The 23,241-nt window shown below is 63.8% G+C and overlaps 1 protein-coding gene across 10 annotated transcripts in view; it reads right to left on the bottom strand.

Moving 5' to 3' along the window:
• Window positions 1–2,545: 2,545 nt before the first annotated feature.
• The window catches only part of NADSYN1 (NAD synthetase 1), a 37,197-nt gene continuing 16,501 nt past the window's right edge, over window positions 2,546–23,241 (bottom strand). For 3 of the 10 annotated variants that reach the window (XM_047877218.1, XM_047877216.1, XM_047877223.1), the window contains 13 exons: window positions 21,222–21,296; window positions 20,374–20,498; window positions 19,853–19,901; window positions 19,317–19,419; window positions 18,750–18,918; window positions 17,885–18,020; window positions 16,923–17,068; window positions 11,285–11,437; window positions 8,339–8,470; window positions 7,723–7,792; window positions 4,509–4,637; window positions 3,854–4,030; window positions 2,546–2,743 (listed from right to left, as the gene is read on the bottom strand). In XM_047877218.1, the coding sequence (XP_047733174.1) occupies window positions 2,693–2,743; window positions 3,854–4,030; window positions 4,509–4,637; window positions 7,723–7,792; window positions 8,339–8,470; window positions 11,285–11,437; window positions 16,923–17,068; window positions 17,885–18,020; window positions 18,750–18,918; window positions 19,317–19,419; window positions 19,853–19,901; window positions 20,374–20,498; window positions 21,222–21,296 (1,515 nt within the window). In that variant the 3' untranslated portion in view covers window positions 2,546–2,692. Of the gene's footprint in view, window positions 2,744–3,853; window positions 4,031–4,508; window positions 4,638–7,722; window positions 7,793–8,338; window positions 8,471–11,284; window positions 11,438–16,922; window positions 17,069–17,884; window positions 18,021–18,749; window positions 18,919–19,316; window positions 19,420–19,852; window positions 19,902–20,373; window positions 20,499–21,221; window positions 21,297–23,241 lie in introns of those variants that run through there. The other 7 variants (XM_047877221.1, XM_047877219.1, XM_047877222.1 and 4 more) reach the window with 5 other exon arrangements.

The following is a 23,241-nucleotide window of genomic DNA, read 5'->3' as shown; positions in this document are numbered from 1 at the left end:
CGGGTCAAGCCCCGGCAGGCCGAGTCCTGCGACAGCCTCCCCTTTATAGGAAAACCGAGGACAGACGGCCAGAGCAGACTCCCCGCGTGAAAAGGCGCATCTTCGGGCCCGTTGCAGCCCGCTGCCAACTTGACCTTCCGAAGTGTGTCGAGGGGACCGATGGAGTCACGCCTGGCCACGGCAGACAGTCGCTGCTTCCAGGATTTGCCTGACCGCGACAATACTGGAAGTTTTCAGCTTTGCGCAAGTAACGCGGCTAAAATTCTTCTGGGCGCGGGTCGGTCCTTTGCAAATGGCGTGCCCTTGTCCTTCGTCCATTTTTCTGGCATGTTCTAGGGTCTCATGACACTTTTTCTTCCCAGACTTCTGAGGGATTCACCCTGCTGGATGCAATGTCTTCCCAAACTCTACTTTGGTCTTTAGAATCCCACTAAAACAAATCTTAGTGGACCGAGTTCTGCCTGGATGGGCCACACAAGGCCGGTCCTGGGCTTGGCTGCTTCAATAAACCCTTGGTGCCGGGAGACTTGTGTCTTCATGAGGTCCCTTGCATCGCTTTTGTTGTCGAGGGGCACGTTTGGCCAAGGCTTCAGGACCTTCTGGTGGCAAGAAAGGCTCTAGGGGCTCGTGGTTCTTAGGAGCGTCCCCGGGACGTGACGAGTCTCCTGAGATCCTGGGTGGGCCCTGTCTGAGGTGAGGTCTCATCTTCCCTAGGAAGCAGGCTGGGTCTGGTCTGTGATGGGGCTGAAGAAAGCCAGCATCCCTCAGACACAGGCTTTTGGCTGCCGAGAGGGACCACCAGCTTCTCATTAGCTGAGCTCTGGTGACCAGCCTATAACTGGGGGGGGGGGGTCACTACCCTATAACTGGGGGGACACGACCCCACATTGGGGGGGACATGACCCTGTAACTGGGGCACGCCACCCCGTAAATGCAAGGACACTGTGACTGGGCCCGAGGATGTTCCACGGTGTGCCGTCCCCTCCCCAGGGAATCAGCAAGGTGCCAGTCCCGCCTGCGACACCTGTGGGGTGACAAGGCCCAAACTAAGGGTGTCACCCTTGGCAGCCGTCCTCTCAGAGGGTGATGCTGTGACGTGAGGGTCCCTGCCTCAGCTGCTGACCCCACGCTCACATCTCCTGGGTCCCATCTGTCCCCACCCCCACGGGCCAAAAGCGCCCGCTCACCAGCTGTGCCGGAAACTAGCCCGGGGCGAGGGCGACACCCACCGGTGCACGGAGGCCACGTCGGTGCCAAGAACAGCGTTACCGGCAGGTGTTTGTTTCTGGATCCTCCCTGGTGGGGGGAGGACCGAGCTCTCCCCGGAGACAAAACTGCCTCTCGGCTTTAGGAGAGTCACCTTAATGGTGTCTCATTATCACCAGGCGCCAATCTCTCCCGGTTCTGGGGCCAGGGTGCTGGTTGACGCGAGGGGCTCTCCGCTCATGAGCCGATCACCTGTCAGAGGCCCCGCCTGCTAACGCCATCGCCTTGGGGGCTAGGATTTCAACATACGGATTTAAGGGGACTCAGACATTCAGAGCGGGGTTTGGGTCTCCAAGGCCAAGGCTTCTGGGGAATACCGATCAGATCACGAGCAGTAAACGGCTTTGCCTCGCTGTGTGAAAGGTCGTCTGTACGTTGGCTTACGTCACGAGATAAAGGGCCTCTGGGGGGTGGGGAGGAGTGGCTGTTTTGCTCCTCGGTCTGCAGGGGTCCTGGACTCCAGGCATGGACACCGTCTCACGGTGGCGGCCTTGGGAAAGGGGAGAAATGTGTCACCCCCTCTGCTGGGGCCCCCACCTTCAGTGCAGCCTGATTAATATTTAGCGGCCTCGCTGTCACTGTGGGAAGGTGAGGGGAAGGCCCACCCACAGGCTTCGTGGGCCCAGAGCCCGTGGCAGCAGCCCAGGAAAGGTCCCCTTAGAAGGAGGTGAGGACAGAGCCATCGGAGCCCAGGAGGGGTAGGTACGGGAGGGGCGTGTGCTGTTTGGGACTCTCCATTCATTCTTTCTACTTCTGTAACACCTCCTGGTCTCTGGTGGCGGCGGGGGGGGGGGGGGGGGGGCGGGGGGGAGGGGACCCTGGTGCTTTAACTAACTGGTTCAGGGATGGGCACCTGACCCAACTGAGCAAATTTCCTGCTGGATTCAAACATGGGAGCTTGTGAGGCTGGGGCCAAAGCACCCTGATGTGCAGCATGAAGGAAGCCCGCGGAGGCAGAGAGGAGCCGAGCGGGGCAGCGGGGAGGAGAGAACCAAGTTCTAAGGACACGTGCACACCCTGGATCCAGCCAGACCTGAAGCCGTCCCAAGCCCTGCGCTGCTCTGCACATTAACCAAAAAATTCCTTTTCTTGCTAACCAGTTTCTTTTCCCGGGTGAGGCTTTGGGCAGGGGCAGACCAGCACAGACCCCAAGCTGCCTCTGCCCCCTCCCGGGTGGTGTGGAGCCCCTCCCAGCCGGGCTTCGCTCTGCACCAGGGAGGCTGTGGAACTGAGGGGGGCCCAGGACAGGACCCTCACCCCACAAGGTAACGGACTCAGGTCCCAGAAATCACACTCTCTTTATTTGAGTCTTTTTTAAGGAACCAGAGCAAGATCCCGCCCCCTCGAGGCGTGGAGGGAGACGCTGGCACACCGTTCTGGGCGCACCGTCAGCGGCGAGGTGGAAGCGTCGGGGCGGGGGGGGGTGTCAGTCCACGCCATCCAGGTCCTGACAGCCTCTGCTCTCGAGCCGCAGCACCTAGATGGAGAAGCCACGCGCACGTCCACGGCTGGATGCTCACAACCACGCTATGGAACACGCCGGTTCACACCCAGCTAGGGGGGCCGTCGCGGGACTGGACGAGCAGCTGCGAGGCAGTCCCCACGATGTGCAAAGACGTGGGAAGGGCGCAGAGCACGTGCACTGGGCAAGTCTGGCAGGACGCGCCTCAGCGCATCGCGGGGGTCCCCGCCGGACGAGGACGCCATGGAGAACTGCATCTGCCCACACGCGTCCTCGGAGGGGTCTACGTTTGCCCGTTACTTGGCTGCATGGCCTCCAAACCCCATTCCTGATCTGGGGGACCCCACCACTGAGCGCCCCCGGGGGAGCCAAGCCCCGCCTCCCCCAACTCCTCGTCTGGAGGCTGGGCTGTCCCGGGCAGGATGCCAGCAGTGCCCCTGCACTCTGCCCGCTAGATGCCAGTGGCACAGAACCCACCCTGGGCACGACAACCAGAAATGTCTGCAGCCAAGGCCCGCTGTCCCTGGGGTGACCCCTCGCCCGCGGCCCGGACGTGCAGTGTGACCGGGGTCCATCCTGCAGATACGTCATCTGCAGGGGCGCCTGCCTCGGCCACCCGGTACACAGCGTGTCCTTCCAGCCCGCCGTGCTCTCTGGCTCAACGCCGTATCATCACAACATCGTGTTCTGTGCACCCGAGGGCTCCCTGCTGGCCGCCTGTCCCTCCCTCGGGCCGTTACTACCTGTGCCCGAAGTGCCCTTGGCCCTGCTCCCGTGCTTGGCCTTGGAGAGGAGAAGGCGGGAAGGGCCCACGGTTGCTTTTACTAATCTTTCCTCACTCTATCAATTAACCAGAAACAGAAAGGAAAGGCACAGTGGTTTCAGAAGGCGTGAAACCATCTGGACCCTCGAGTCGGCCGCGAGGGGCGGCGACTGGCCCCAGGTGCCCACGGCTACCCACGCGAGGGACGCGGCACCAGGCACAGCACCTGCCGACCCGAAACGTACTTGCGCTTCGCAAAGCCAGGGCCGCTAAAAGTGTGGCCGCGACCGTAAAGCGGCAGGGAGCCGGCGTTCCCCCCGCAGCCGCGGCTCGCGGAGAAGCCCCTTGGTCGCCCGACGCACCTGGGCCTCTATGCACCGGAACTGCCAGGGCCAGCTGGTGTTGTAGAGAAACGGCCGCAGGTCGAACCTGTTGTCGTCGGGGCTGTAGCTTTCCGCGTGGTACGCGGGTGTGAGCGTGGTCATCTTGTGCCTGTTCATGGAGTACTTGCAGAAAAACCACCTCACCTTGTCAGCCACCTGGTAGGCAAGGAACACGCGGACCCTCGGGCTCGCAAGGCTGCGAAGGCCCGGGGCCCTCGGCCGCGTCACGCCGCAAGGTGCAAGCTGACGGCCCCATGGGACCCCCCCCCCCCCCCCGGGGGCAGCGGACGAGTGCGGGTGGCCCCACAGCGCGGGTGGCTGAGCTGTAACGTGTCGGCTCGCGACTCTAGCGCCCCCGGACGCGGGGTCAGGAGACCCCGGCAGGGGCCCGGGAAGATACACTGCACGAGGCTTCCAGGCGGTTCCGTGGGAACCACCCCATGAGCCCCGACGGGCCTGACCGCGGGCGGGACAGCGGGCAGGGGCGTCGGGCCCTGCTCAGGGTAAGAGACAACTGGGGGTTGTCAGAGGGCTACCCCTAGAGGTCACGCTGCGCTGACTCACTCCCGCCAAACGGTCCCCGCGCGGGGACCGTCCTGCCGGCTTCCCTCCGTGGGACGTGCCCACGGCGTACCTGCCGCGGGGAACACACGTCTTTCCACAGGCTGACGAGCTTGCAGAACATGCCATAGGGCCCGGTCTTGGCGACCTTCCGGAGTCTGCCGTAGACGGACAGGTCCGCGTACGTCATGCCCATGTCTTCCTGCGGAGGAAGGGGAGAGCACCGCTGGGCCCGCGGCACCGGACGCCCGGGGTTGGGACGTGGCCCCAAAGGCCAGGGGCGGACGCGGGGGCTCGCTCCCCCTCACCGCCAGCGACACGGCGGGCCTTCGGAAGAAAAGGTCCGGCCCGGGTTTTGAGGGCTGGGAGGGACAGGAGAGCGGCCCCGGCTGGAGACCTGTGCGCGTTCTAGGCCCCGGGGGCGGCACACTGGGTGCGTATTTGGGGAAATAGGTCTGTGTAGACGCGACTAAGCGAAGGAGGCCGAGGCGAGATGGCCCTGGACGTGGGGTTGGAACAACGCTCGCGGAAAAGCTGTGTGACGACGAACGCAGAGGCTGGGGCGGCGCGACATGGCCCGGGAAGCCCCGGAAGCGGGACCAAGAGGCAGGACCGTCCCCCAGAGCCTCTGGGGGGAGCACGGCTCTGCCGACACCGACGTGGTGCCTCTGTGTAAGCCGCCCGCCCGCGGCATTCGGTTACGGTGGCCCTGGGGGGTGATGCCAGGACCCACGTCAGGCCCGACAGCCCCCTGGCCCCACGAGAGCCAGCCCCACACGGAGGCTCACACAAGCCAGCACTTCTCAGCACTCGCTCCAAGCCCCTCTCAGGTCCCGTGACGCTGGCATTTCGTGGCACAGCGGGACAGCCTCCCCTCCGACCGGGGCCTGCAGGACCCAGGACCAGGCCCTCCCTCCTGCTCTCCACTGCCCACCCTGGCCTTCCCTCGGGCCTCAGCTCCAACGTCACCTCCTTGGGGAAGCCTGTCCTGACCCCTTCCGAGGGACACTGCCACCATCGGGTCACCGGGGTCGACGGCAGCACTGGGACCACCGGGGCCATCATGGTTACTTCCCGCTTGTCTGTCCCAGGGACTCACATAAATGGCCACGTCCCGCCGGTTCACCACCAAGTCCCAGTGCTTAGCGGGTCTGTGCCGTGGACTTCTTTCACCGCTCTCTTTGGCGGGAGATGAATCTTTGCCGGCAATGACATTTTAATTCCTTAAGTTCAACCGTAATCGTTGGAGACTTTAATCCCTCGCTTTCCATAACGTACAAAACTAGACAAAGAAACCACTAAGGAGATGAAAACTTGAACGCTGGAAACCAACTAGACCTAAAAGACACCTCTGGAACATTCCGCCCAACGACCACAGAGCACACGTTCCACGTTCTCCCCGAGGCACATGGAACGTTCTCCAGGACAGACCAAGTGCCAGGCCAGAAAACCGGCCCCGGTGAATTTTAAACCACTGAATCGCCCACGGTATGCTGTCCCACCGGAAAGGAAGAGAATTGCACATTCAGTAACAGAAAGAAACTTTGGAAACTCGCAAATAGGCGGGAATTAAACCACACACTCTCGAGTAACCAGAGGGTGAGAGAAGAAATCGTGAGGAAAACTAGGAAATACTTGGAGATGAAAGAAAATGATGTGGCTGGACTTATACAACACAGAAGGGCAGCGGTGAGGGAGGAGTTTATAGTCGTAAACACCTGCATTCGGAAAGAAAAAGATCTCGGGGCGCCTGGGGCTCAGTCGGTTAAGTGTCCCACTCTTGATCGCGGCTCAGGTCATGATCTCACGGTTTGTGGGATCGAGCCCCACATCGGTCGGACTCTGTGTTGACAGCTCGGAGCCTGCCTGGGATTCTCTGTCTCCCCCTCTCTCTGCTCCTCCCCTGCTCTCTCTCTCTCAAAATAAACATTTTTTAAAAAAGAAAGAAAGGAAGAAAAGAAAGAAAGAAAGAAAGAAAGAAAGGAAGAAAGAAAGAAAGAAGGAAAGAGAAGGATCTCAAATCAGCGACCTAACCTTCCGCCTTCTGACAACACGCGGGAGGAGGCACACGCCAAGCCTCGAGCACGCGGACAGAGGGGACGTCCGGACTGAAGGGGAGACCAGTGAGACTGAGACAGAAAGGCAGTGCGGAAAATCATTCCTGTACACTGGCAATGATCGAATTAGGAAAACAATCCCACTTACGACAGAATGAGGGAAATAAATTTTTTAATGTTTGTTTTTGAGAGAGACAGAGTGCGAGCGGGGGAGGGGCAGAGAGAGGGGGAGACACAGAATCGGAAACAGGCTCCGGGCTCCGAGCTGTCAGCACAGAGCCCGACACGGGGCTCGAACCCACGAACCGCGAGATCGTGACCTGAGCTGAAGTCGGACGCCCAACCGACTGGGCCCCCAGGCCCACGTACGCTTACACTCTGAGAACAACAAAATGTCGCTGACGGACACGGACGCCCGGGGCAAACAGGACAACCCCGTTCGAGCCTCAGAGGGCCTAATGTGGCCACGGAGCCAACGGCCACGAAACGCAGCTACGGACTCATTCAACACAACTGCCACAGAAGCCAAGCTGCAGGCGTGGCAGAAAATGACTCCAAGTTCACACAGAAACTCGAAGGGCCCAGGAGAGCCAGAATTGCGCTGAAAAAGAGGAACACACTTCCCTGTGTCACAGCTCACTGCAAAGCCGGGTGGCACCGGGACAGGGACGGGCGCTCACGGCAGAACGGAGCCCGGAAGCACCTCTCCATGCCACGGGCACCGGACAGTCGGTGGGAGAGACGCCCGTCCGTCCGCACGCGCGAGGCTGCAGCCGGGTCCCCTCCGCACCACACGCGGGGAAGTCCGCCGGGTCGCAGACTTGAATACGAGAGCTGAAACCACAAACTCTTGGAAGAAGAGGCAAAGTCGATCTTCGTGACGAAGGAGCCGGCAGCGACAGGAGGAAGAGCACGGCCCCGACCAGCCCCGACGGCTCGCGGGCCGGCACGGACAGAGGGGTCGGGAGCGCTTCTTTCGAGGTGGCGCCCCCGCCACCCGCAAGGGACCTGCCCCTCTCACCCCTCCTCCAGGGCCTCAAGGAGCCTGAGTCGAACGCACATCAAAGGCCGGTGGCGGGACCGGCACCGGGCGCGGGGCTCCCCGGCCAGGAGCCTGGAGATGGGAGAGGGGTCCCCGAGGCACAAAGGAAGCAGCAGAGGTGCCCGGCGGACACGAGGAAGCAGGGACACGGGGAGGGAGCGCGGTGACCGAGCCACCACTGCCACTACCTCGTCCGTCTGGGACACCCGTCCGTCGGCCAAGGGCTCCAGCTCTGCAGTGGCCGGTGCTGCCAGGATGCTGCGGCCAAGACACACAGACGTCAGTCCTGACAGCTGCCTGGGCGCTCGCGAGCCCCGCGGGAAAACCTCGCACCGGCTGTCCCCCGGTGCCCCGGCCAGTCCCCGGCAATGCCCCCCACCCACCCACCCCCCGCCAGTCACATAAGCACAGCCGGGCCGGGGCTGGTGGTGCTGGGCTTGCCCAGGGAGACGGGTGTGGATGCCGGGGGGGCTCCACGCCCTGGGGCGGGAGCGGACGGCGGGAGCCCCCACACGGGGCTGCTCCGCTGAGCACCCTGCACGTGGGGACGGGTCATGCTTTCTTGTGGGGCCGGCCTGGGCGCCACGGGGTGCCGGGGAGCATCTAGCCGCCGGGATCCCCAGAACGGTCCCCAGGTGCCGCCCCACGGCCAGGGGGTCTGGGGGAGCCCCCGCCCGAAGGCGCCGGCCTGGCCGCGGGACCCCAGGTGCCCGCTGAGGGCAGGGCTGTTGTGGTCAGGCGGCAGGGAGGCGTGGGAGGGGGCTGTGCCGGGTGCGGAGGGCCCGTCTGGAGGGTGGCACTCACCCCTCCAGGGCGGGGAGCTGGAAGTGCTCGAGGCAGAAGTGGACGAAGACCCTGAGGTCCGTCTTGCTGATGCCGCCTATGGGGTTGATGTCCGCGCTGGAGCAGTCGTACTTGGTCAGGTAGCCGAGGAGGCTGCGGGGACAGAGCACACGGCGTCCACGCGGTTGAGCCGAGGCGCCGTGCGGCCCGCCTGGGGTCCGGTCCTGGGCGAACACGCCCGGAGCCAGAGCTCGGCGGGCTGGAGGGTCTTGGAGGAGGGTGGCCTGCTGCAGCGGACGGTCCACAAAGGGCAGAGGCGGCAGGCGACCGGGGGAGGCACTCGAGCCGCCCGGGAAGGCGTCGGGGCCAGGAGACCGATTCGGGAATGGCCAGCATCCAGCCGGGAGCGGCGCGTCTGGAGAGCGGGGCCGGGGCCGGCGGGACGTGGGACCGAGGGGTGAGGTCCTTAGGAGGGAGGGCCCCCTCCACAGCTGTCAGCACCCCTCCCAGATACCCCTGCGGCGGGCGGAAGACGGCCCCCAGTCAGCCCGTCCTATACCCAGAACCCGAGAACGCGTGACCTGTAGGCAAAAAGGACTTCGCACAATTGAGTTGAGGCCCCCGAGGCGAGATGGTGGAGAGAGCGAGCGAGCGAGCGAGTGCATGTGAGGGGGGAGGAGCAGAGAGAGAGAGACAGACAGGGACAGAGGGGATCCCAACCAGGCCCTGCTCTGTGCCATCACAGGGCCTGACACGGGGCTCGATCCCACAGAGCGGGAGACCCTGATCTGAGCTGAGATCCAGGGTCGGATGCTTAACCGAAGGGGCCCCCCCGGCGCCCCTTGCGGGGAGGTTTTGACCTGGATTACCAGGTGGGCCCTGAACGAAGTCACGAACGTGCTGAGTGGTGTAGGAGGGAGGCAGGGGCCAGAGCCAGGGGGCCGCGAGCAGAGGGGGAAAGACACAGGGAGGCTGCCCGCTGGCTTTGTGGGGGGGGGGGGGAGGGGGGCGCGAGCCAAGCAGCTGGGCGCCTCCAGGAGCTGGAGACAGCAGGGAAGGGATTCTCCCGCCAGCCTCCAGGGGGAACCAGCCCTCCCCACAACCTGAGGCCTGTGCTGCACGCTTTCGTCGAGAGTCCGCTGTCACGGCGGCCGCGGGACACCCTCCCTCCACCGTGTTCTCTCGCCTGCCCTCTGGACGGTGGCAGGTTTCCGCTGGCTCCCCAGGCCCACCACCCTCCCCCCCCACAAGGCCATTCCTCGCCCTGCCCCTCGCGTCTGAACCTCCTGGTGGTGGCCTCTGAGGGTCCCGCCCCTGCCGGTGTCGCCAGGCACACACGGCAATGCTCCCAAGCACACGCTCAACACCAGCACAAGGACACCCTTCCCCCACCCCGTCCGTCCTCCCCCTGGTCCTGTCGTCCTCCCCCTGGTCCTGCCGTCCTCCCCCTGGTCCTGCCGTCCTCCCCCTACCCGTCCTCCCCCTGGTCCTGTCTGTCCTCCCCCTGGTCCTGCCATCCCCCCCCGCCCCGGTCCTGCCGTCCTCCCCCTGGTCCTGCCATCCTCCCCCTGCCTGTACTCCCCTGGTCCTGCCGTCCTCCCCCTACCCGTCCTCCCCCTGGTCCTGCCGTCTTCCCCTTGGTCCTGTCTGTCCCCCCCGGTCCTGCCGTCCTCCCCCTGGTCCTGTCTGTCCTCCCGCTGGTCCTGTCCATCTTTCCCCTGGTCCTGTCCATCCTCCCCTTGGTCCTGCCGTGCTCCCCCTGGTCTTGTCGTCTTCCCCATCTGTCCTCCCCCTGGTCCTGCCGTCCTCCCCCTGCCCGTCCTCCCCCTGGTCCTGCCAGCCTCCCCCTGCCCGTCTTCCCCCTGGTCCTGCCGTCCTCCTCCTGTCCATCCTCTCCCTGGTCCTGCCGTCCTCCTCCTGTCCATCCTCTCCCTGGTGCTGCCGTCCTCCCCTGTCCATCCTCCCCCCAGCCCTGCCATCCTCCCCCTGGTCCTGCCGTGCTCCCCCTGGTCCTGCCATCCTCCCCCTGGTCCTGCCGTCTTCCCCCTGGTCCTGTCGTCCTCCCCCTGGTCCTGCCGTCTTCCCCTTGGTCCTGTCTGTCCCCCCCGGTCCTGCCGTCCTCCCCCTGGTCCTGTCTGTCCTCCCGCTGGTCCTGTCCATCTTTCCCCTGGTCCTGTCCATCCTCCCCTTGGTCCTGCCGTGCTCCCCCTGGTCTTGTCGTCTTCCCCATCTGTCCTCCCCCTGGTCCTGCCGTCCTCCCCCTGGTCCTGTCGTCCTCCCCCTGGTCCTGCCAGCCTCCCCCTGCCCGTCCTCCCCCTGGTCCTGCCAGCCTCCCCCTGCCCGTCCTCCCCCTGGTCCTGCCGTCCTCCTCCTGTCCATCCTCTCCCTGGTCCTGCCGTCCTCCTCCTGTCCATCCTCTCCCTGGTGCTGCCGTCCTCCCCTGTCCATCCTCCCCCCAGCCCTGCCATCCTCCCCCTGGTCCTGCCGTGCTCCCCCTGGTCCTGCCATCCTCCCCCTGGTCCTGTCCGTCCTCCCCCTGGTCCTGCCGTCCTCCCCCTGGTCCTGCCGTCTTCCCCCTGGTCCTGTCGTCCTCCCCCTGGTCCTGCCGTCTTCCCCCTGGTCCTGCCGTCCTCCCCCTGGTCCTGCCAGCCTCCCCCTGGTCCTGCCAGCCTCCCCCTGGTCCTGCTGTCCTCCCCCTGGTCCTGTTGTCCTCCCCCGGTCCTGTCCAATCTCCCCCCTGGTCCTGCCCGTCCTCCCCCTGTCTGTCCTCCCTAGTCCTGGGAGCACTTGGCCCCTCCAGCTTCCCCCCACACAAGTGACCTTCTCCTGCTGTTCAGCTTCTCCTGACTCCTACCAAGGAGCGAGGCCTCGGGCGTGAGGGCCCCAGGGCACCAGAGAGGGACCGTTAAGTCCCTGGTGCTGCCCTGGGCGGGGCTCCCTTCCCTGCACCCCAGGGGTCCCTCTTACTGTGTGCCTCCCCCGCTGCCTCGGGAGCTGTCAGCAGCTCGGAGTCGGGGAGGGTCCGGAGGTGCGGTGCCCGGGGTGGCCAGCAGACCCACCCAGCAAGGCTCCGGCCTCGTCTCTCTCTTGGCATCAAAGTCCAGAAGGGAGGAGGGCACCCTGGGGGCGGGAGGGCCACGTTTACGCATTAAACACAAGACAGGCTTCCACCTGAGCTCCAGCCTGAGCACGCGCACCGGTTGAGCTCAAGTGACAACTTTTCTGGGGAAGTCACTGCCGCGGACCGAATGCCCGTGTGCCCCCAGATCCACATGCCGAAGCCCCAGCCCCCGTGTGACAGGCTCTGGAGGCACGTCTTCAGCAGATCACCAAGGTTAACCGAGGACCCCAGGGCAGCCCAGGGCTGATGCCTCCAGGGCCGGGACAGCGAGGCCCCCAGCACTTTCGTCAACTCCAGCAGCCGACCCCTTCTGCTCCCATGAGCGTAAGCAAAGCCCAAAGTCCCCCACCTTCCCGCCCTCTCTTGGCCCACGTCCCCGTGCCCCGCAAACCGAAACCCTCGGGGCCACGTCCACTGCCGGCCGCTCCCTCTCGAGCCTTCACCGCCAGGTTCCGGCCCGGGCCCCTCCAGAAGCCGCCCCGGCCCTGCAGCCGGCCCCCGGGCCCCCCACGCCTGGTCAACAACCCCATCGGCCCCCGAACGGCCTCTCTGCCTGGCTCTGGGTGCCCCGTCCTCTCCTGCCAGCTGGCTCCTCCGCTTGGGTGGGACCCCCTGATCGGCAGCCCCCTCGCATCGGAACCTGGGGGACCCCGGGCCCACTCCTCCTCTGTCAACATTCAGTCCCATGGTGGCCCAGCTGGTCTCGTAGCCTTGATGGCATTTCACCATCTGCACACTCCCCGGGGCAGGGGTGCGCTTCACCCCTGGGTTTCTCCAGAATCCCGTGTAACTGCCCAGCACACACCTCCACACGGCTGTCCACAAAGCCGCATTCCCGACACTGGGCCTCGACCTCCCCACCCGGTTCTGCACCTGGACATCTGACCACACACACGCCCATCCCTTCGGCTGCTGGGTCGGCCTGGGCACCGCACTTGACCTGGTCCACCAGCAAAGCCCATCGGTCCTCCCCCTGATGGCAAGACAACCAGGGGCCAAGCCCGCTCGCCGTCCCCCAGCCCCACCCCGCCAGGCCGCCCTTCCAGGCGTGAGCTGCATGGGTGGGAGGAAGCGGACCGCGGACCCGCTGCACCGGTTGAAAAACCCTGCAGGGTCGTCCCACCTCGTTTAGGGAAAGGAAAAGTCCCTACAACCTGCGTGCCCCCAGCGCACTCCCCGACTAGACCCCACGCAGAGACCGGCCACGGGGGAACGGGGACCAGCCGCCTCACCTCCCGCAGCAGCAGGTTTGCAGTCACACGGCTTCCCGCCTACACTGGCCGTGGCAGGTGGTGGCGAGACCCCCACCCAGGGAAGCAGGGACCTACAGATGCGGGGGAGGGGCCGGTGGCACGCTCCCTTGTGGAGCCTTCTGGACTCACCGGCCCCTCCAGGACCGGCCACCCTCTCTGCAAGGCTGTCCTTACCACCTCTGGCCGCTCCTCCAGCCCTCTTCTGCGTTCATCACTGTCCTCTGACCTGCCCCTGGCCATTCACGGCCCCGACCGGGCCCCAGCCTCCTGCTGTCGGTGACGGCGCCCCCAGACCTCAGAGCCTCCTGTCCGTCAGGCTCTGCGCAGACGCGTGTGAGCACAGCCATCTCGGAAAGGCCTGCTTGTGGGGTGGGTGCTCGGCCGGCACCAGGGATCTGGGGTGCTCCCGCCATTCCCTACTGGAAACCGTGGCCGCGGTTTCTAAATTCCTTGTTCAAACACCGCTTTATGCTGAGCACTGCTCTCCTTCTGGGAGCCGAGGCTTGGTCCGCGCCAGGCAGACAGTGGCCATGTGACCGGCCCCCAGGGCCAACGCTGGGCGCGGGGTCTCTGAGAAGCTTCGCTGGTGGTGGGTGCTGCCCACGTGCCGTCACGTGTGTTGCTGGGGGCCGGTTGGGGGGGGGGGTCCACTGGGAGAGGATTCTGGAAGCCTGGGCCTGGTTTCCTCCATCCTCCGGCTGCAGTCGACCGCAGCCCCGGGTCCGCCCGACGCGGAGTCCCGTCTGCCAGCAGATCGTGGGACAGGGACAGCAGCTCGCTCCCGCAGCCTCCGCCTCCCCTTGCCGCTTCTCGGCTCCCCTGCCCCCCTCTCCCTGCAGGGCTCGCTTGGCTCCCTGCCCCACACACGTGCGTGCGCAGCGGCACGAACCCGCCTCCAGGGCGTCCCCGGTGCCGGGCCGCCTGCCCTGTTCCCCGACCCGTCCCACTCGTCTCAAGTACCCAACGCCTGCTGTGCATCGTCGCTCGGCCCGGTGACTCCGCTTCCTGCTTCACCAAGGACGGTCACGGCCCCGACCCCACGCCACCCAGGCCCGCGTCTGTGCTGTGCACTCTGCTGGACACACTAGCTGGGCTCCCGATAAAGCCGACCTCTCGCTTCGCCACCTGCTCTCACCTCCTCGGGACACCGGGACAGCTCCCCAGCCGCGTCCCCACTCCTGCGTCAGCAACACTGTTCCTCCCCGCCACACCTCTCTCGTCAGCTCTTGAGGAAACACCTTCCTTCTCGCCCCACTGGTCTTGCCAGTACCACCCTGCCCCTCCCCTCTCCTGTGGTGCACACTTCTGGAAAGAACTGACTCCTGGTCCCTCATCCACTGCCCACTCTCCTCCAACCTGCCCCAGCTGGGATCCCGGCACCTCCTTCAGACAAGACAGGGCTTTTCAGGGAGACAACGGCCACCCTCTGTCCCGGGGGGCTCTCACCACAGGACGTTTGCACACACCGTTATCCGGGCTGCATCTCCTCTCCTGGCTCCTGAGGCCTTTGGAAGCCAACTTCTCAGACAGGCCTTCCCTGGCCACCCCAGTAACAACCTCAACTCCCAAACTCTCCCTCTGCCTGCCCTGGTTTTTCTCTGTAGACTTTCCCCACCCTACGTACACGATTAAGTGTTGTTATCACCCGTCTCCTTCCACTAGAGTAAAACCACAGTTACTTTTCTGTTGTGTTCACAGCACCAAGAATGCCCAACACGTGGCGGACGTTCAACATCCCTCGAGGAACAAGCACACCGGAATGCGACAGACCCGAAGTTAGCTTAGAAGCAGTTAAGACACAGAATCAGCAACCACTTTGAAAAAGAACCAGCATGACAGAGGGGACAGACCTGACGCTCTACCCCGGGATGCAGGCAACGGGGAGATTGTAGACGGGGATGCTGCATGGGACAGTCGGCCCCACAAGTACAAGAAACACACACAATGGAAGAAACACCGTTGGAAGTAAAATACGAGAAAAGTGCCTGCAGCTGTAGACAAGACTTCCAAATACCTCCCGGAAACAGTCTGGCAGCGAAACGTGATGGGAAGAGACGAACACGAGAACCAGGTGTCAGACAGAAGTGTTTACTTTCTAAACTGACATCCAGGAACATGTAACACCCAGAAACCCACTCCCACCCTGGAAAAAATCGTTATTTTCTGCTAAAACACGAAATGCAACGGACAAGAGTTGTGACAGGGAAAACGGTACAACGATACAGCTACATAATAGATCACACTCTTGTTCAAAAGCAAACAAAACAGAACACACCCATGTTGTCAACTACTCAGGCTCCGAATACGCACTAGCTGTCACATCCGTCCTGAGACACCATTTCCTTACAAAAGCACTGAAGGCAGCAGAAAAGCGACGAAAATCGACAAAATGTTCACAGGAATGGCGAGAATTTTCACCAGCCATAGGGTGCTAACTCTAAATTGTCATAATTAAGAAGCAGGAGCCAAAAGCCCAATATAATGTTTAACAGAAAACACGCTTGCAGACAAGCAAGATATAGAAAGATTAAGACACTCATGCCACAGATAGAAAGATGGATGGATGGATGGAACGATGGATGGGTGAATGGATATATGCATGTATGTATGTATGGATGGATAGGTGGATAGATGGATGGGTGAATGGACGTACGTATGGATAGATGGATGGACACATGGATGGATGGACGGATGAGTGGATGGATGGGTGGGTAGACGGATGGGTGGGTGAGTGGATGGATAGATGGATGGATGGATGGATGGATGGATGGGCGGGTGGGTGAGGGGACAGATGGATGGGTGGATAGGCGGACAGACGGATGGGTGAATGGATGTACATATGGATAGGTGGATGGATGGATGGATGAGTAAGTGGATGGATGGGTGGGTAGATGGATGGCGGGTGAGTGGATGGATGGAGGGACACATGGATGGATGGATGGGTGGGTGGACAGATAGATGGATAGATGGATGGGTGGATAGGCGGATGGGTGGGTGAGTGGATGGGTGGGTGAGTGGATGGATGGATGGATGGATGGATGGATGGATGGGTGGATGGGTGGGTGGACAGATGGATGGGTGGATAGGCACAGACGGATGGGTGAATGGATGTACATATGGATAGGTGGATGGATGGACGGATGAGTGAGTGGATGGATGGGTGGGTAGATGGACAGCAGGTGAGTGGATGGATGGATGGACATATGGATGGATGGATGGATGGGTGGGTGGGTGGACAGATAGATGGATAGATGGATGGGTGGATAGGCGGATAGACGGATGGGTAAATGGATGCACGTATGGATAGATGGATGGACGGATGAGTGAATGGATGGGTGGGTAGATGGATGGGCGGTGAGTGGATGGATGGGTAGGTAGATGGATGGGCGGTGAGTGGATGGGTGGATGGATGGATGGGTGGGTGGGTGGACAGATGGACAGGTGGATAGACGGATGGGTGAATGGGTGTACATATGGATAGATGGATGGACACATGGATGGATGGATGGATGAGTGAGTGGATAGATGGGTGGGTAGATGGATGGGCGGGTGAGTGGATGGATGGGTGGACAGACAGACGGGTTGGTGGATAGGTGGACAAATGGATGGAAAGACTGATGCATGGATGATCAGATGAATAAATGACAGACAAGGTTCTCGAACCCCTTCCGCTAACAAGGAGCAAGTGCGAACACCCGAGAGAGGTGGGGACGGAAGCTGGAGAAGGAGCACTCCCAGCCTCCGCCGCTCACCCTGAAGGTCAGCTGAAATGTACCTGGAGAACAGGAGGCTCCGAGTTCTCCTGACCAGCAAAGACCACGGAAAGTATTTCCAGCCCACGTCAGAGACGGGCTCTCTGGCTGGGAGTGAACACTGGACGCAGAGCAAGGGTGGAAGACGTGGTGGGACTGCCCGGGGGGGAGGGGGGGCGGGTAAAAGCGAGCGGGGTGCGGTGGGAGGGGTGACAGATTCCAGACTCGGCACCACGGAAGAGCCCAGGCCAGGCGGAGCTGGCCCGAGCGGGAACGGTGGCGGGGAGCCAGAGGGAGACAGTGTCGACCCGTCTCCATACCTGAGTCATCATGAAGTTCGGGAGTGATGACGTCCTGGGGGTGCCAGACACACCCTGAGCCACGGGGTAATGTGACCCCTCCTCCCCCGCCACCGTGTGTCTCATAGATGCTGTGAGAACTGGAGGGAGCCTGGACGTACCGCCTTGGGGAGCACTCACCCTCGGAGACCTGGGTGCTCGGGAGTCGGGCACACGCACCTCTCATCCACGTTGGCCGATCCGAGCACCAGCAGTCCACCGCGAGCGCCCCGGGCCCAGAGGCTCAGCTGAGCAAACAGATAGGCCACGACCATCCGTATCCGAGCCTGGGTGACACAGCGGGAAATGTCACCTCGTGCCGGGCATGGGGGCAACACACACTGGCACCCTGCTCCCCGTGCAGCTCCAAAGAAAGAGTCCAAGTAACACGAGAGCTTTCTAGCGTCCAGAGGAAACAGGGTCCTGCGATAATTGTGTGCACCGAGCGGCCCCCGGATCAAAGACGGAAGGACCCGGAGCCGGGGTGCGGAGGGAGCTTCGGTGGCAGGATGGGGCTGCAAAGAACTCTAGGCCACGCGTTCCACCCCCTTCACAGCTGGCTTTGCTGGAGGAGGGAAGGGCACCGTGGCCACGAGAAAAGGGACAGAGATGTGACAGAGCCCAGTGGCTGGAGCCCAGGGTCCCTCTCTCCCTCCACCCACCAGCCAGGGCCCGGCTCCCCTGCGGCAGCCCGATCCCTGAAGATGCAGGAACCTTACAGGCACACTCACGCACACGCGCATGCACACACCCCACCCTCACGCTAACACACGCTCCCGTGCCCTCTTACGCTCACGTGTGTGCACGCACACACCCCCACGTTCACTAACACACTCTCATACCCGCACGCACGCACTCACGTCCCCTCACGTATTTTCACACACCCACGCCTGTGCCCACACGCCTCCCCCCCCCCCGCTAACACACACCATCGTGCTCTCACAGGTGCACCAGCACGTGCACTGAGACGCACACACGCGCACACACGCGCACGCACCCGTGCCACCGTCGCAGACACCCACAGCCGGTCCCTCTCGCGGATGCGCGCACCCCCCCGGCCTCCCCCGCGAGGCCCCGTGACGCCGGCCCGGCTGGGGGCGCACCTGCACGTTCTGTAGCGCCAGGTTTTCCCGGCGGCTTCCTCCGTGAACCGCGAACAGGGGCCTCTTCCCCGTCGCCAGGCTGAAGATGCCCACGACGGCCTTGACCGCGGGGTCGACGTCGAGACCGATGTGGTGGCTGTGAGGGGAAAGGGCAGGTGTGCGCAGGGCCGGGGGCACCCGGCGCGTCCGCGTGCGGCGCGGCCACCACCCCTGTCGAGCTCAGGACTCCCCCTCCCCCCCCAGGGAGCCCTGTGTCCGGACGAGCCACGGAGAAACCCACGGTACGTGGTGCTGTGGCTGGGCCGTTTCCCTGGGCACCACGCTCTCGGGGGTCCTTCCGAGGTAGCGGGTGTCAGAAGCCCCTTCCTTTCTGAGGCCGAACGACATCCCGCCGTGGGCACGGACCGCATCTGCTCACTGCCTCGTGTGCCAAGGGACACCGGGCCACTCCTACGTTCTGGCTGCCGCGCTCGACGCTGCCGTGGACACGGGGGCAAGACGCCTGAGTCCCCGCTCTCAGTTCCTCCGGGGACGCGCCCAGGAGCACTGCTGGGTGGGGGCCGGTTTGGGCTGAGAACAGAGGACTCTGAAAGGACCGAGTCTCCCTGACCGGAGAGACGCCCTCTCCGACCCTGCTCCGGCCCAGGGAAGAGGGGGGCGGGCCCTCACAGCGCCAGCCCACTCCCCAGAGCCGCGAGTGGGGTCCCGGGCTCCCACACCGGGCGGCGCATCAGCCCCGGTGGCCGGTGTCTGGGATGCCAGGAGGGGGCGGGGACGGAGGCGTGGGAATCTGACGTGGCTACGGGGGGCGGGGGGAACAGACACGGTTTCCCTAAAACCGGGCTCGTGCCAGCGGCCCCTCTACCTGCCGATCTGCTGGGCCAGCTCCGCGGCTCTGTCACGCGTCTCCCGGGAGGAGTTCTCGCTGGCCATGTAGCAGGTCGTCAGCACGCGCCCGCAGAGCTCTCGGGGGTCCCGGGGCGTGTAGTCGAGCTGGTCCACGATGGTCCGGACGTCGCCCAGCACTTCCTGATCTGAGAACCCGCAGACAGCAGGCGGTGCTCAGGGCCCAGACCCTCTCCTCTGCCCCGGGGGCCGCCCCCTCCTACGCAGCAACCCCCTCGCTCCTCTGGAGCGCACACCACGGGGATGTCTGACACAGAGAGCGTGGGGGAGGCTTTCGAGCGGGGTTTGCCCGACCCCGAGGCCGTCCGTGTTCCTCCCTCCAGGCCACGCTTCGGGCACACGGCCACGGCCGCCCTGGCCCAGAGGCCCGGGGAGGGGCTTCACTGGCCTGCTGTCCCCAGGTCCTGTTGCGACATCTGAGCACATCGGCGGAGCCTCCCTCACCCTTGACGGCCGGGACCCGGGGTTCGCCTCACCCCGTCCTCTGAGCCCCGGAGCCTCGCTCAGACCAACAGACGCCACCTACTTCCGTTATTCACGGCCTCGCAGACCTGGCGGCACATGGAGTAGACGAGGCAGGCGGTGGCTGCGCTGTCCACGCCACCACTCAGGGGCAGGAAGAAGCCGGCCTGGAACGGGTCAACCAGAGGCGGGTGTGGGCAGGGCCTCGGAGAAGGGACGCGCCCAAACCTCAGCCCAGCTCCACCTGCAAACCCTGACGGGCACCCACAAGAACGTGCGGGCGTCAGCGCTCTCGCTGTGGGCCGCGTGTTCCGGATGGATTATTCTAGAGGGGAAACAGACCTCACGCTGCGATGAGCATCTAGGACTAAACCCCGATAAGTTACAGACGTCACGACACAGAACCAGTGGGACGTGTATCCCGTTCCCTCTGGACGTCATCAGACGGGACCCCAAAGGCGGAGCCAAACCCCGGGGGGTGCTCTGGCGTCTGGCTATCGTGGATTAAGCTCCTGACCGAGGCAGAGCGAAGCAGGGCTCGCGTCGGGGGAGAAACCCACCAGCCCACCACAGAACCGAACAAAACACTGGAAATCTTACCTGCTGGCTGCGTCTTAAGAAATCCCAGAGCCAGCAGGCGGGTCCAAGGCTGGAGACGAATGGGAAGCGTTAGGGCCGGGGGCTGCGGACCCGTCGGCAATCTACCCGGGGGCAGCTGGCGAGGCGGGAGCGGGGCCAGTGAGAACGGCCAGCAGCGGCTGGGCCCAGCGCCTCGTGAGAATTAATGCCCTCTTGTCCCCAGACAGCCCTGGGAGAGGGGGGATGCCTTTGGCTCGTTTTAAAACAGGAAAACCGAGACGCAAAAGCAAAGGGCAGGGCTGGTGTGCCCAAAGCCCCCCGCACGAGGGAGCGACAGGGCCGGGAGGGGGAGGGGAAGCCAGGCCGTCCGGCTGCGGCTTCGGCGCCCTCGACCCCGAAGCAGCGCGGCCTCCTCCTAACCAAGCAGCCGCCCCGGGCAGGCGGTGAGGCCCAGCCGTCCGCACTGGCTCGGGCCCCTGCAGCGGGTGAGGGTAAGGGCCGCGGGGACAGCACGACCCCTCCGCGTGCTCTCAGGCGGCCACCTGATCTCCTCGGCGGGACTGTGGTACTTCCACTCGAGGGGCTCGGACAGAGGCTCCAGCAGGTCCTCGCGGGACGAGAGGGCGAAGTCCACCTTCACTCGGGGGTAGGGGCTCACCTTGCTGGCCTGCCGACGGAGATTCACGACAGTGACGCCCCCTCACAGGCCGCTAGGGCCGGCCGAGGGACAGACTGTCAGCCAGCGGGAAGGCACGTCAAGCCCACAGTGGTAGCCCCAGCCCCGCGGGACGGCTGGAGCCAGAGACGGGCAGTGGCAGGCTCGGAAGCCTCGTGCGCTGAGGTGGCCCCTCCGGGGATTAAAGCAGAGTCTAGGCGCACACCCAGGGGAAGCGGGAAGAACGCCCGCGCAAAAACTCGCACGCGCGTCGACAGAGCGAACTCCTCACAGACCCGGCGTGGGGAGGATCTGAGTGTCCTCGGCGGACGGGCGGTCACAGTGTCGTCCCGCCCAGGAAGAGGCATGAAGCCCGGACACCCGCCACAACGCGGATGGGCCCCGCAGACGGCCTGCTCAGGGACAGAGGCCGCACGAAGGCCCTCAGGTTCATGGTTTCATCTCCGTGAAACGCCCACAGTGGGCGGGTGGGGGGCCCGGGCTGGGGGCGGGATGCGGAGTGGAGGTGGGCGGGCACGGGAAAGTCTCCTTGGGGTGAGGAGGTCCCCCGCTGTCAGAACACCGACGAGGCGATGGCTGTGCGGCCCCGTGAGCGTGCTACATCCCCCGAATCACGGGGTGCCGGGGAACATCCCAAGAAGCTGCTGTCACAAAAAACCACAAAGGGCTCCGGGGCCTTTGTCAAACGTCCCGCGTGTGTCCACGAGGACTCACCGCCAGGTTTCGAGATGAAATCTCCGCCCTGTAGCTCCGGACGTCCTCCAAATCCAGCGTCGCGGTGAGAACTTCCTGGAGGAGGGGGTTTCGAAGGGAAAGCGTGACTGCTGGGTAACCGGGCGGTTTTCGCAGACGCGCCAAACTGCACATGAGGAGTCCCACCTTCTGTGGCAGGGACTGGGGAGCTGTGGGCCCCTAGGGGCCCGGGGAGAGGGGACAGCCGGTGTTGTTGCTGACCTGCAGCCCCGCCCTCTCGCTGCTGCCCCCAGAACCTCCAGTGAGGTCGGACACCTAGCAGCGGTCCCCTAATCACGGCACAGGATTCTGCTGATCAGTATCGGCCGGGACCTCTGAGCCAGCTTCTCTGTTCTTAGACAGACGCATGGGAGACAAGGGCCCCTTGGCTGCTTTGGACGTGGTTGTGTGGAGACGGGATGGCTGGAGCTGCTGCAGCCATCCTGTGACCATGAGAGGCAACCCAAGCTCCAAGCCCACACAGGGGAAGGACAAGCCGGACAATGGCAGATGGGTAGGTCAGAGCCTCAGCAGTCCACGCCAGTGCCCCTGCCTAGATGTGCTGCTGTGTGACAGCAGGTGACACTTCTCTGCCTTCAAACCCAGGTGAGACAGGAGTACGAAGAGTCAAAAAACACCACAAAATAGGAAAAGAATAAGATTTCAAAAAAATCGCAAAAAAGAGAATTTTAATTTCATTTTAATTTGTCATATTATTCCTTTTTCTACAAAAATAACTCCTGATCAAATTATGTCACTGTGACGTTGTCTCTTCATGTACAAGTGTGGGACAGTGGGAGCTAACCGGCACAGCACAGGGGGACACAGGACAGCCGTGGCCAACCTGCTCCTGCACCGGCCCCGTGGGCAACTCTTGCTGTCAGCACCGGGCCCGAGCCACTCTGGACGTGCCACAAAGACCAGCAAAACGGGGCTCGCGTTTGTCCTCCCATCATTTCCCGAAGCGAGAGGCCGCCAAAGCCACCCAAAGTGCAGACCCCTGGGGTCCCAGCCCCAAGGCCTGGCCAGGGCCCAGAACCTGCTCCTCCCGGTACAGGTGGCCCCCTCCACTGCCAGTCAACCCTGCGCAGGGCACGCGTGGCCCTGACGTCCGCCCGCCATCCCGGCCACACCGACCCGGCCTGAAGACAGCGGGGCGTTCCCGTGGGACGCAGAAGAGTGGCGCCTTTTTCACGAACTTGACCCGCCTCTACTGTGGCTGATGCCGAACACCTGAAGGCCTGTGGGGGTGCTGTCACCTGGCGAGCACGGCCTGGGGGACAGCTGGGAGGGAGGGAGCGTCCCTTCTGCCAAACTCCCGCCCCCCTCCCCCCAGCAGGAGAGCATCACGGAGTTCACTTGCTCCGCTTTGAAACGTGACTTTGGTTTCACACCTGCTTCCCTCCTAACCCCAGCGGGGCGGCGAGGGGACCAGCGTCCCCTCAGCGAGCCGAGTGCAGAGGAAGCGAACGGGAGGGTTCGCGACCTGGCGTGAGCTTGCGCGGCCGTGTCCCTGCGGACCTGTCTTCTGCTCCCACCTGCCCCCGAACTAGCATTTCCACCTGATCCCCCGAAAACGGGTGGTGCCGCGCGAGGACCCCTCGCACCCGCACAGCCGAGGGTCACTTGTGGCGTCTGCACGGCTGGCGTTCGTGTCCGTCTCCGGAGAGAACAGCCATTTTTTCGTTCTGAACTTGAAAGACCTGTCGGTGCACAGACAGCACGGACACGCGCCCTCACTGCAGAGGGCGCGTCTCCCTCAGCTTCTCAGAGGTCGGCCCGGTCAGGGCAGGACGGGACAGGTGTCTCAGACTGCCTTCCTGGTTGTCTCCCGCCCCCCTGCGCCCCAGGGCTGCGGCGACGCCTCCTCTGAGCTCGCCCCATGCCTCCCTGCACAGACATGCCTGACCCCAGCCCACTCGCGTGTCCAGGGAGACCAGACGGCCCACGGAGGGAGGCCTGCCCCGGGGGAGCCTCGGGGCTCCCAGGACTTGGGGCCAGG

This window comes from Prionailurus viverrinus, chromosome D1, assembly GCF_022837055.1.
Source record: "Prionailurus viverrinus isolate Anna chromosome D1, UM_Priviv_1.0, whole genome shotgun sequence".
Lineage (NCBI taxonomy): Eukaryota > Metazoa > Chordata > Mammalia > Carnivora > Felidae > Prionailurus > Prionailurus viverrinus.
This window is presented reverse-complemented; position numbering and strand designations above follow the sequence as displayed.